The sequence below is a fragment of the Eupeodes corollae genome, chromosome 2 (assembly GCF_945859685.1).
Source record: "Eupeodes corollae chromosome 2, idEupCoro1.1, whole genome shotgun sequence".
Taxonomy (NCBI): domain Eukaryota; kingdom Metazoa; phylum Arthropoda; class Insecta; order Diptera; family Syrphidae; genus Eupeodes; species Eupeodes corollae.
The window spans coordinates 104980247-104994993 of NC_079148.1; the positions used below are offsets into that span (position 1 = coordinate 104980247).

The following is a 14747-nucleotide window of genomic DNA, read 5'->3' on the forward strand; positions in this document are numbered from 1 at the left end:
AAATTTATCAAAAAGATCATCAATAGGGCTCTGACAAGTCATGACACAATTAAAGCTGTGTCAAAACTCGTTTCTGTTATAATCAAAACATCAATGATAAACAAAAGCAATTGTGTATGCCGACGGACGATCTAATTGCGTACAAAATAGCCCGAAAGGTTGAGGTTATTAGAATTCTTTTGTAGCGTGATTTCGACAAGTTTCATCGATATTGCGATCACTGGAAACTGAAAATAAATTACCAGAAGTCGGAGACAAATCTGTTTTGAACACCGTTGGTTAGGGCCACAAGGGATACGTGCAAGAATTGGCGAAAGATGGTCATCGTTGAAAGCGTAGTGAAGTACCTGGTATATGGTTAGATCAGTATTTATTTTTCAACAAAAATATAAATGCTGCTCTGTCCAGGGCCAGAAGAGCCTTCGCTCTGACGAAACGGCTGTTTTACAGCAGTCAACTTAACCCCAGAGCATGTCTTTTTTTGTTTGAGCGTTTGAGGAGTGTTGCTGAACAAAATTTTGTTTCTGACTTTGGTGTTTTAACCTAAAGATTATCTTCACTTCCAAATCTTGTTATCGGCTCTTGAACTTTAGAGAAAGTAATTTTGGACGACTTAACAAATTTTGGGTTTCAGCTTATATTTTGTTTTACCAAGTCAGTCAGTCAATAATTTTTTGAACAAAATGTTTGTAAAATAATGTTCCTTTAATTGAAAGAAAATATTTGTTTAGGGTAAAATGTGTTCTTAAATTGGTATCTAAATTGTAAATTTTGGTTTTTACTAGGTTTTATGTTTTATGCAATCCTTTTTTTATAGAAAAATGTTATAAATTTGATGTTTAAAGCGAAGTAAATACATTTGAACGTACTTTAAATTCCTCTTGAATTGGCTTTGATCCGTTCAACCAATTTGTACTAATATTAAAGTTTTTTTTAATTTGCTTATTATAATTTTGAAAATAAATAACATAGGTACCTTAACACAAGATGAAAGAAACATCATCATAAGCTTACACCTATAAGCTAATCATCACTTCCATTTATGTCAACAAAAATTATCCTATTTCCACAAAGTAGCTTACATCTGACAACAAGAAAAAACCTTTGTGTAACCCTTTTTCCAAGCAAATAAACAAATCACATAAAATGGGCACAACAACAAAAACATAAAAATCCAAAACGTTCAAATCAAGATTCTGTCACTTGCAATTGCCCGATCAAGTGTAATCAAAGGAAAAAAGGATTGTGAAATCATCCGCAAACAAAGCAAGCAAAATAATAGTATAGCAAAAAAAAGGATTCACACTTTTATCGTCTGATGTTTTCCACACCCAAATTTTGCCCAAAAAGACAACTGTTTTTCTTTTTTAAACCACCCACAGATAAAAAACTCAATATAAAGAGGAGAAAACAAAAATAAAAGAAAACATGTGGTAAAGAAACATAGTCATTGCTCGAGGTCTGGATCTGAGATTGGGTATATTCAACTCAACACAATCATCAACCCCTTTGGCACTCCGCATACTCGTATAGTATCTTCATATGCCATGGACTTCTTTATGTGATGATGATGCATAAGTGGTGAAGCTGAAGATAGTCTTTATAACCGAGGGATTAGCATTTAAGGGATAACAAACATCAGAGCAAAGCTGTTGACTTGATTGTCACTTTGAAGTGCCAAACAAGTATTGGCATTCCTAATGGGCCTTTAGTGTTCAGCCATCATCACCATCAATATCATCACACCATCAGCATCACCATCAGCATCACCATCAGCATCAGCATCATCATCTTTATCTTGCAGATATTTGCAGAGGAACATGAGCTTAATTTAGCACCCTTTTGGCTGTTTGCAGTTCTATAATAAAATACACATTTATGACTTTGGTTGTTGTTGTGTTAAATGTGCTCTGGAAGTGAAGAGTTGAAGCGAAGTAAGATTGATGCGCGAATTCAAAAGCTTTTGATTCAAAAACCCTTTTAGCTGATGTGCGAGTACATAGAGATTTGTATTGGTAGTAGACAATTGAGTTGTTTGCCTCCCTTCTTCTATACCACAAAAGGTCTTAAAAGATGAAACAAAAGCAATTTCTTTCCGGTGCTTTTCGCTTTTATGTTACATATTCAACATGGCGCTGTACTGTGTAATAGTTTTTACAGAAACTTGGAAGAAATTCCAAAAATTTACTTGATTTTTGATAAATTCATAGATAACATTAGCCGCGTTTTATTATCAATGAGATAACTGATCGAATCTAGATTAGACCAAAAAAATAAACTAGATCAGATGATCATATTTAAATTGTATTATTTGACGATTAGATCGGAGTTACCCTGCGATCATTTTGTTCAACGACGATTTTTAGTTCCAGAAAAATGATACCTTTCTATTTTGTCAAATTTACATTTGTTGCACTCATTCATTTTAATTTCACGAATTTATGTTTTGTTTTTTTTTTTTTTAAATATTTCCACTTTTTTAACGAGTACATAGAAGATAACTAGAAAATTATGTAGTTAAATGAAAATGGTAATCTGAAAATACTGTTTTTATCCAAAAAGTTAGAAATGATACCAAACTTCACAACACAATTACCTGGTTTTAAACAGAAACACTAATTTTTGGATCACGAAAATTGTTCAAAGCATACACCAGAATTTCGATTTGTTATTGTAAAGCAAATAAATAGATGATTTGATCCGGACCACGAGGAAAATAAAACGTGGATTTTATTATATTGGCACAGTTGATCTTTTTTTCGAATTTACTTAGAGCCAAATTTTTGCAGTGTTTTTGAAAACAATTTCTTTCAAATGGATAATGACTGATTTCTCCAAACTTAACAATCTTCTTAGCTCAGCCGACTTTAAATTAAGTTCCCTCCACTCAACAGTAGAGTCCCTTACAAATAAGTTGTATTTGATTCTCTAATATTGTATTGAAAAATCAGTACCGCTCTCTCGTTAAAAATGATTTCACTTCTTCTCCCCCTTGGTACAAGAGAGAGCTTCGTACCTAAGAACTACCTGTTACAAGGTTTGGAAGATTTTGTCAACAGTCCCAATCTGATACCGATCACAACAACTATCTTCTCGCCTATTATTGTTTTTCTGCATTAAATGCCTCTATAACCAATACCTCAACCAAATGTAAAATATCTTTCTTTCTGATGCAAGGAGATTTTTTAAGTTTATAAATGTCAAACGAAAATTTGATCGGTTTCTACCTTCAATGAGTTTCTCCAACAAATCTGAACATCCTCATGATCCTGATCCTCACTACTTTAGTTATTTAAACAATTGCACTCAAACGTTTCTTTCATTTTTTACAATGACTTAAGAAATGGTACTTAACAAAAACGTTAGCCCTGGTCCCGATAATAGCGTCCCATCAGTTGTTCTTAAAAATAGTATATGCATTTGCTTTCAAAGTCTCTAACAGCACTCTTTAAATTATCTCTTTCCCAAGGTGTGTTTCCTCATAATATATGGAAATATTGATTTATATTTTCGATTTGTAAACAAAGCAATAAAACTGAATTTAACAATTATAGACCTATTGCTAAACTTTCATGCATCCCAAACTTTTTTGAAAGCTTATTTCATGATTCTATTTTTTTTTTCAAGCCCGCTCAACATGGCTTTCTTAAAGGAAGATCCTCTTATTCAAGTCATTGGATATAAATCAAGAAATTAAAAACAGAAAAAATGACTCAACCATTCGCAAGTTAATTAATTTTTCCATTTTAGTTTTTTGATTTATTTCCAATGTTGTGTTAATTTCATCCCACTGTATATGACACGAAATCACTGAAATTCCATCAGAACGGATGTGCTGTGTTTATCTCTTTGATTCAAAATCATCCTTTCAGGATTTTCAATAGTCACACAGCGCCGACGTCGTTGTCATCGTCGGCGCCGCCACTACCACCGTTGTTACCAACTCAAATCTGTCATCATATTCAACAGGGGCATCATCAGGGTGCAATGAAATTATGGTGACAGCCGACCGACCGACACGACGGACGTGACGGTCACGGTGTATTCCCAATGGACCATTTACTTTAGGAAATTCTATAGGGGATATACGTTTACCTATTGTACATTTTATCTCTGTGTGGGAGATGTTTTTTGTGTGTATATGAAGCTCTCCTGGCGGACGGCACTATTACATTCAATCGTTTACTTTTCGTCCCTTTTGTGTATGAAATTAGCCACGATAGACAGTAATCGAGTTACGCATATAAAAGAAATTGCTTTTTATTGCACCTCCTGCACTAATGAGGGATGTTTTCTGACTTTTCTGTGATTATTAGTTCTTTATTTTTATGTGTTTATCGCCTCATTGTTTATATACGAATGATGTTGTCTTTTGTTCTTGATTACATTTAAATGTGTTTTATATTGTTCTTTTTTTGTTTGTTTGTTTTTGGTTTGATTAAGGAGATAATAAATTATTTTATATTCTTTGTACTCGCGTTAATCTTTATTCATGTTATTTGTTTTCATGTTTTTGTTCTCTATTAGTGTCAATAATAAATTCATTTCTTTTGTAAGATCCACATTTTTTTCAATATTCATTACTTAATTTAATCTTTGAGGGATTACAATTTTAACATTGTTTTAAAAATAATAGTAACAGGACCTTTGATAGGTTATTTAGATTGGCTTGCATTGGTAGAGTAAACAGGATCCAAACAATGACCCATGTTGGTGTCACTATAGCACTCGTATTAATATCACTGTTTCACGAAAGAATAAGATAAATAATTTAGTAGACTTGTCTTCAGAGACAAAGGATCTCTAGCTTGACTATAACGTGTTGTTTTAAACCCCTACTACTTCGAAAGCAAATAATTCTAAAAGCCCTGATTCATCGGAAGATTGTGATTTGGTATAGCCTTCCTAAAAGAAAAGAGCAATTAAAACAGTAACGAATTTCATGTTTGAATTTAACAGTGAACGTTTCCAGAGGTATTTGAAATCAATTTATATTACCAAGACTGGTATCTGCCAATACAGTCGGTTATTACAAAATAATATCTAACATCTTATTTAGAATTTTTAATGTGATTGAGCTTTAATTTTAGAAAGAAAAAATGACTGGAAATTGACTTTCTAAAAGAATCGAATAACACCGTTTTCATGGCTCAAAAACCTTGAAATATGTACAGTTGTTGGTGACTTAGTTCATGCCTTTTCCCACTCAGTAAAAACGAAATTGACAAAAGTGTCAATTAACTGCACTTTCTTATTAAAACTTTGTACACAATAAAAAATACAATCAAGGAATTAATTTTCAACAACAGGTTACAAATTGTGGTAAATAATTGTAGTCTTAACAGTAAGCTAAAATAGTGCGATTTTTTTTTTCAACGCCAGTTGATTTTGAAATACTGTAATATAGTTTGAAAAAATACAATCATGCTACAAAAAAGGTTCAAGGTTCTGAAAATTAATCAAAAGAAAATTGTTTATTTCGTAAAATTAAGTTAGCGAAATTCTGAATCGCGCAATTGGTGTTTCAAGATTCAGAAAATGATACAAAATTTAACAAAAAAATCATGACTAGAAATGTCAGAAAAAGAGGATTCCGAGCCAGAGATCATATCACTCTTACCAAATATTAGCAACGATAACAACGTCCCTTTGTGTATTATTTTTATAATAGTCGCAAATTCTTTTACTGCCAAGCCACTAAATCAAGATCTGTGGAATTTGTTATCAGAGAATGTCATTATTGTAGAACAATTGTCCAGGGATTTTTGGTAGTGTTTCTGTAAATTATTAAATTATTTCGTTTTTCAATGTTGTTTTTTTTATTTTTTTTTTGTGTAGTTTTCTGACTTGAATTATAATTTTTTTTTTAATTTTTGATTTGTTATACAAATGAACATATAAAAGAAGTATTTTTAATTTTGTAATTTAAACTATTTTGTTAATTAAATTTTGTGCAGTTTCTCAAAATGACATTTTTTTTGGTTTAATAAAACTTCAAGTATATTCCATTAAATATAATTTTTTCTTCTTACAAATGAGAATTAATATCATTTTCAGAGGGAACTAAAACCTCATTTTTTGAGAACTTTGCTAAAGTGGATTTCGTTCTCACTGAGTGGGAACTAAGTCCCTGGGTGGACTAGGTTTCTGGGACTTAGTTCCCCGCACCTTATTTTTCTTTTATTGTGTTACGAATTCACATAGAAATGATTTTAAAATCTATTGGGGTTCTCTAACTTCTTGCATAGCGTTAATGATAGAAGCACAGTTTTCTTGTGTTTACTTTGGCGTAGACAAGTTATATTTTCAGACAGGTTTGTGAATTTTTGATTGTTCTTTTCATACCAAAGGGAAAATAATAATAAGTACATTTTAAAATAGTGAACATTTTCTTTGAACATAATTTGAAAACACATAGTCAATCTGGTAGACGGCATTGCTACCGCCTAAACACTTTTATGACCAAATGTAATAAGTATTTATTGGTTTATTTTTTTACGATAGTCCGAAAAAGTGGGTTTCGACCAATCGCGCCGTGTGGACTAGTAAAATAAGTTATGAATTTATTGAAAATCCTTTATTTTAATATTTAAAGACACCTGTTAAATACCAATATCTTGTGATAACCATTTTGTGAAATAAGATTCACAAGCTTTTATTCAAAAACTCTATATGAAACAAATTAGTCTCGAATCATAATATTTTTGAACAACGTGTTCTTTTTTCGTATTTTCTTAAAGCATTCTTTTAAATATTAATATTTATTATAAGAGAATTTAAATCGAATTCATCTCCAATATGTACAGTGAATTTTTGACTTAAATCGGGTATAGCATCGCGAGCATTGATTGGCTTATATCTGTTTGAACAGAAACAAAAATAGGATATTTTTTTTTTAAACTGACAATAAATCAAAATTGACTTACCTGTTCATTTACCGCTTGTTATGAATGATTTTGTTCATTATGATATTGTGGTTTGGCCATAGTTAAACAGAAGAAGACAATGAAGATAAAAATAGTAAAACACATCATGTTGAGATTTTTGTTTTAGTTGTCCTGTTAAGACTTAGACAGAGTATGAGTGACTTCAAATCAACTATCAATTTATAGTCTCAAAACAATCGGTCTACTGTTCTTATCAGATTCAAATTTTGTTTTAAAACGAAGAACTTTTTATGTTTTATTTGATATTCAAACTTGAACAATGAGATGATTTTGTTAAATAAATGAGATCGAAGTTAAATAATTTCAATAAAAACAGATCTTTTTTCTTTTCTCAAAAACTGTCTATACATTAAGTTACATTCGTATGTTTTAAGGTAAATTTTCGTAGGGCCATATTGGATATAATTGGACATGTTTTAATATTTCTCGCGGAGTAAATAATTCCTAGTTATGGATTTAACTACGTTGTCCTCATTATCTTTGACTATTTCTAAAGTAGTTTGGGTGGAGGCTGATTATTTTATCCACCAAATTAAGCCGAACGATCTTCAATGCTAAGTACAGTGTTAACAATTCATACAATTTGTAAGAATCACTGCTAAAAATGAAGGTGCAGCATTTTAAACAATTCAATTCCTAAAGCCATTTTTATCAATTTACTAAGCTTAAGAAATTATTTACCTAATTTTAATCGATTTTAACATTTTAAATCTATTAACTTAAAAATTGGCTAAAGGTAAAATCACGGATTGGCTTCTTTAACTTTTAGCAATTTTCTAAATCCTTATAACATTTATACAATTATTCTTATATGAGCAGTGAGACGATGCGGTACACTTCTATACTGACGGTTCAAAGACCGATCACGGAGTTGGAAGTGGTATCTTTTCAGAACAACTGAATCTCAGTCTATCCTATAGACTTCCCAATCAATGTAGTGTATTCCAGGCAGAAGTAATGGCGATTAAAGAAGCACTATCCTGGCTCAAGGAAAACGTTATATCTTGTAAGGATATACGAATCTTCTCGGACAGCCAAGCCGCTCTTAAATCTCTCGCGTCTGTCTCCACAAACTCTCGAACAGTCCACGATTGTCAATCATCTCTGAAGGAGATGACGGAACAGTTTAACATTCACCTCATTTGGGTGCCGGGCCATAGAGACATTCCGGGAAATTGCAAAGCCGATGAGCTCGCCAAAAACGGAACACTTCTGCCTTATGTTAGACAAAAACATAACATAGGAACACCACTTGCTACATGCAAATATCTTCTCAAGCAATATGCTTTAGAAACAACAAATGCTAGATGGTCACAAAGTACCACCTGCCTGGCAACCAAGCAAATATGGCCAAGTATTGACTTAAAACGGTCAAAAGGCTTGATGTCACTAAGCAGACAAAGTATAAGCTCTACAATTGGAGTAATAACGGGACACTGCCTCATAGGTAGACATGCTCTGAGGCTAGGGGTCTACACAAATGACTTCTGTAGAAGCTGCATGGACGAGGAGGAAGAGGAAACAGTCCAACACCTTCTATGTACATGTCCAGCACTCTCCATTAGAAGGAATTACTTTCTCGGTAATCCCTTCTTCGATAATACCAGTGAACTGGCAACGATTGACACAAAACGTCTCTCTAACTTTATTAAAAGTACAAAATGGTTTGTTTAAATTCATTACTCTCCCATGAGTAACCTCATTAGTGGTATCACAATGGACCCTTGAGGTCTACGTGTGTCAATGATATCTGGACAGCCACTCCAACCTAACCTAACCTATATGAGCAGTGGATGAAATGTTTCGGACAACAATTACGAATTCCAATTGATAGGTCCGTTTTGTATATTTTCACGAACTGTCACTATGAAGAAAAGTTTGGATGCTCGCTTTTGAATGAAAGGCTATTAGCAATTTACTAGTTAGCAAAGTTTTAAAATTCATTAATATTTAGCAAATTGCTAACTTGTGGATTATTTAACTCTTAACAATAAGTTGTTTAAAATTCTGAGCCCGTAACTTTAAGGTTATTTTTTTTATTTTTAATTTAACATAACACTCTTCATATCTTCATAAACATTTTTGGTGTAGGTAATCGTCAGGAACTAACCATAGAAGATTTTAGTTTCTTAAAACTTACTAATTGTACATTTAATGTTGTCTGTCAGTAAATTTAAACTTCATTCTTGATGAAATTGTCTGAAACTAACCTTTCAATTCAATGTTTCTAAAAAAGCTTTTACTTTTTAAAAAAAGGACCTGTCTTGAAAAAAAGAACTTCATAGTTATTTTAATTTCTAAGTAAATGTCTTTCTCATTCCAACTCCAAACTTTAATAAATTCTTTCCGCTCGAAATCATTGTAAAACCTTCTTTTTTTTTACTTTCAGGTATTATTATGATAAGAATATCATGACCAAAGTCCATGGAAAGCGTTATGCATATAAATTCGATTTCCAAGGATTGGCAGCAGCGACACAACCAGCTGCAAGTGATCCAACGTACAAATACCAAAGTGATTTGTTTATGACTCCATATCACCACAGTGCAAAGCTGAGTTCATTTATGAGCCCGCATCACGGTATGACATCGTCCTCAGGTAGATATCTATCAATTAAAAAAGATTCTTCCTTACATACCATACATATAAATAACTTAATATATAAATATTTTGAAAATATAATTAAGAAATTTAATTAAAATTATTTTCTCTTCTTTTTGTTTTATTTTAATGAATGTAGCTTCAATATTTCCATCGGCAGCATCATGGGGCAACTGGGGCAATCCAGCAACGAATCTATATCAGCCCCATTCAATGAGTCATGTCGGCCCATCACATGTGGCACCCCATTTGAGCTCCTATCCGCACTATGCATGACCATCATCGTCGGGGGGTGGATTTTAAAGTCATCATTTTCACCATCAAAAACACCACCACCAACACCAACACCATCACCATCACCATTTAAACACATACACTGATGATGGCACCACAATACCACTTACTTGAAATGACATAGAGCATCATCCAACCACTTCATCCAACTCAAACCCCCCCAAAAAACATTGAGTGTATTCGAAAGGGATGCGCTATACAGTATTCAATGCTTCTACAAACTACATAGAACATAATCACAGTCGATGTTGTTGTTGTTGTTACTGTTACCTCCCCCAATTCGCTTTCCATCAAAGTCACAGTCACCGTCACCGTATCGCTCGAAGGATTCACACAATCACCAATCTCAATCCCCCATCATATACCTTAACCACCCCAATCACCCAACTTCCATCACGCCGCCGGGCCGCAAACATAACAGCTTCGACGCGCCATTCTGTGCTCTACTTTAATTATTATTTTTCACAAAAATGGACGAGCGAAAAAAGAATCTTTTCAAAAATGATTTTATAACAAAAAAGCGGAAAAAATATTTCCCTCCATTCTCTGTTCCACAGTCGCCCCAACACCACCCCTTCCCCATCCTCAAAACCCACCATTGCTGCCGCCGCCTTTGCCGCCGGTTGTGTCACATCAATGGCGTCCAAAACCTGTAAAATGAGAAAAGCGAACCCCTACGAATTGATTTTTGTACATAGATACCACCACTCCTATACATACATATACAGATACAGACACTTTAACTGTAAAAGGGACATAGAAGTACCGTAGATAATATTACCTGTATTTTAATTGTGAATATAAAACAGAAAATTTTATATATAAAATCTCTTTCTATATAAATATATTATTATTATGTATACAATATAATGTAGCTATATTAATATTTAAATTTATATTATATATATTTAAATAAATGTTTAATGAATGTGTATGTAAAACAATTTAATCGTGTCGTATATTAAAACAAACAAAAAACAAAACCAAAATAAATTAATGTGAACAAATATAATTCTCAGTGTATTTTAGCAATATTTTAGTAGATGATGCATATAAATTAGATATTTAAGATATTTAAATTAAAAAAAAAAAAAACAAAGTTTGATCTAATCTACGACGACGTCTTATATTAATTCTTCGTAAATCATTCTTTAATAAAAAAACCAAATCAAAAACAAAATGAAAATGAAAAACCAATAAATGTTCGTAAATTGCACAAAACACATCAGCCATTCTCAAATACCAAGTTATTTGTTACAACTTATAATAAGGTTTACAAAATAAAAAAAAACTGGTGAATATTTCAAAAATAAGAACAAGGTATAAATATACGATTAAATGTACATAAATATTTAGATATTTCAATCCAAACTATTTCCTTTCTCTATAGAATAAAATGCAGTAAGTGACAAAAGAATCATAATTTTCAACACAAAATCCAAAATAGATCTTGTTGTTGGAAATTGTTCTAAAAAACTTTAAATCCTTATTCAGTTTTGTTAGTTAAATTATTTAAATTTTCAAAAACATTCAATTTTTATATGATTTCGAATATCTGCCTTTTGGAAATAGAATCAATCAATTTTTTCTTAGATTTGAAAATATGTCAATGTTCATGGGTATAATGGTTTTGATATTACATTGAATTGATTTAATTTGGTTTCTATAACGATATGTTTTCACATGCAGGCTTTGATTTTGAATTTTTTAAAATAATGTTGTTATATTGACTCTTTTTTCAAGTTCACTATCGACGATTGTTAGTATGACAACTATTTTTTCCTTGCAGTTTTTGAGTCCTTGGAGTTTTAGATCTCCGTTCAATGATACTTAGTTCTAACTTATTTTTTGCTATTTTTGTAGCACCCTACAGATAGTTCAGTCGCAAAATTTCTGAAATTTTACGAACTAAATTAAAAGAAATAAATCAGCTTTGGTTGAAGCGGACATTTATTTTTTTATTTAGTTTTGATATTCTTACTTTTTTTCGAAATATAAATTGAGCTATCGTATTTTATTGAATTTCGCATTTAAAATTATAGTTTTTTTATAAGTATTCACATGTTCATAGATACATATTCGTGTTGAACTAAACATCTTACACGAATAAAGACCTAAAGATGTTGGTTTTGAGTCCTACAATCCTCAAAAATGATGCGTGCAATTTTTAAATGATAGAAAATATTATATTGAGAGTTTCAACAAATCGTGTGTTCAGTAAATTCATCCAAAAAATTATTGTCAAGATGAAAAATGTAACAATATTTATAAAACTTTAGTATTTTTAAATATTCCTTCAGGTGCACATAATGTCAAAACTGTTTTGTCTTGTTTCCTATAAACAGAGACTTTTAACTGCTCATGTTGTGCAGTATTTTTGAAATGCATCTCCTTTTTTTAGACTTTTTGGCAAACAGTCCATGGTTATGTATTTTCTAATAAAATTTTATTAATGCACATAAAATTTCTTGTAATCTGAAGTTTAGCCCAAAATAGGAATGAATATAAAAATTATGTCTTTGGAAGAACTAAAAGCATTGCTAAACCGAGTTCTATTATCCTAGACCCCAAATTTGAGGGTTTAATAAATCGAAGTTCTATTTCAAACTCAAACCTAAATCAGAGTTCTAACGATTGAAAACTTCATGAAGAAACAATTTAGACCTCAATGCAGTTCTAGTTTATTAATTATCCAAGTTTTAGAGACTAGAACTTTGTCAAGAAATTAGCCGTGAAAGAACTGTATTTCCTTAGAGAAATCATTGGATGTTTATTTCGTTGTAAAACAAAGGAAACATTATAAGCGAATTGGTTAAACGGTAGCATCATATCCTTTTCATGACTAATCCACAAATGTACTGTTTGTTTAAGATAACTTCAGGCATTCCAACAGATATTGCAAAAGAGTCTAAAAGTGGAAAACTATGATATCTTGGTGGCTAATTGTGATCTAAATTTAAATAAGGTGGCGCAACAGTCCATGAAGAACCAGGGCAGGCTAATTGTGATCACTTCTTTGATAATTAACACGTTCAGAAAGTTTTCTTTGCACATTTTGGTTTTTTCGATGCATGTGGCACCCGCCATCTTGTTAAAAATAAAGTTCATCCACATTAAAATTTTAACATTCTATACATACTTAATAAATAAACATAAAACAAATCAAAACGAACATTAACACATTTAGAATGAACAGACTTTTCAACTATTATTCTTTGATTTGCCGAAATTTGCCTAAAATGTTGTTTATTAAAGTTTCTTGTAAAGTGGTCATCACTGAAAATGATATTTCTATGAAATACTAATAATTTGTATGCATTTCAAATCATCAGAAACACGACGTTACAAGTGGTCGATTGGCTTAGGTTTTAAATTAAATTTAACAATCATGAAGACTAAGTCGTTATGCAAAATACGGTGTAATGTCGTTTGTAGATTGCCTATTTCCAGATATCGACGCGGAATCGACAAACCTGGAATTTCATCAAGCCAATATGTTACATCAGCAATATTTTCAATTCTTCATGAGCGATATAAAAATCAATATCTTACTGCAAGTGTTAAACTTTCCACCAGTTGTAATATAGCAGTCCTAGCGTAAGTGCTTCACAACTACCCAATAGCACTTTTGCTTTGAGTTGAGAAATGATTTGCTTTTCGAACCACTTTCACAAGTGTGCTTAAAGTTATCTTTTTCTTTTTAACAGCTTAAAAACTTTATTTTTATGTTAAACTTGGAGGCATTTAATATTTAAATTAAAAACTGTATATTTCAGAAACCTGTACAATGTATGAAAGCAATATGTCCCTAATTCGAAGTATTTTGTTAAAATAACTCAGAGATGAAATTCTTGAGAAATGCGTTTTTCTGTTTCAATATTAAAAGCATACTTGTTAATCAATTTTTTCACAAACAATGCTAGTTGTATTCCTCCCCTCAACCAATTTAACAGTAATATCAATACTTCAAGCAATTGCTCATCAGTTAAGCCTCGATCCCAATTTCGGAAGTAATGTTAAAAGTAGGGATTCTTTCTTTAGGCGCACTACACGAATGTGGAATGCTTTAAAAGTCTCACTATTTTCGAATCATAAGATGTGCAGATGTTGAAAACTAATACACATCGGTATTCACATTCTTATCCTGTCTTTCCTTCGTTATTGCTCACACTGTCTTTATTCGTAACAATATATTTAAAAAAAACTCACTTTCCCAAGGTTTTCCGTTTTTAAGGTGATATACACCGCTAATGTTTATGTTGTTTTAAGAGTAAAACTGTGTTAAAACATCAAAAATGGTCAATAATCATACAAAAAATAATAATACAAATATTAATTAAATAGAAATAAAACTACCACCAAAAGTAGGAAGCCTTACAAATTTATTGTCTAATGTTTACAAGCCTAAATTATATCATTATCATTATTAACATATTTATAATTCCTCATAATCGTGGTTGAAACCAAATATTAAAATTATCAATTCACATAATAAAAAAACTAAAAATAAAAACTAGACCCGTCATTAAGTTCCTCCTTCTTAAAAAAAAAAACAAAAACAAGAAATAGCCATAAGCGGTGATTTGAATAAGAACAATTAAAAAAATTGATGGATCATAAAAGTGTTAAAAAATTATGAATGGCTAATATGAATTAATAATTTCCAATAATTTTGAATCACTCAATTTTGATTTATTTTCGATGAAAACAAAATATACCAAATGCTAGACGACGTGGAAGCGTTCACGAGAATAAGAAAACACACACACTCGTATTTATGTTAACCTTGTTTAGGACTTTTAAACACGAATCAAAAATATAATTTATGTTAACTTATTCTTGGTTTTTAAAATTTGTGTTTTTATATTTATTTTTTATTTAATTTTAAATTAAAATAGAAATAAA

General features: G+C 31.3%; 1 protein-coding gene across 1 annotated transcript in view; it reads left to right on the top strand.

Moving 5' to 3' along the window:
* Nucleotides 1-14713, top strand: part of LOC129946610 (DNA-binding protein D-ETS-3) — a 98220-nt gene extending 83507 nt beyond the window's left edge. Inside the window, exons 9-10 of the mRNA XM_056056865.1 lie at nt 9337-9545; nt 9688-14713. Coding sequence (XP_055912840.1) covers nt 9337-9545; nt 9688-9824 — 346 coding nt within the window. The 3' untranslated portion in view covers nt 9825-14713. The remainder of the gene's footprint in view (nt 1-9336; nt 9546-9687) is intronic.
* The last annotated feature ends 34 nt before the right edge of the window (nt 14714-14747 follow it).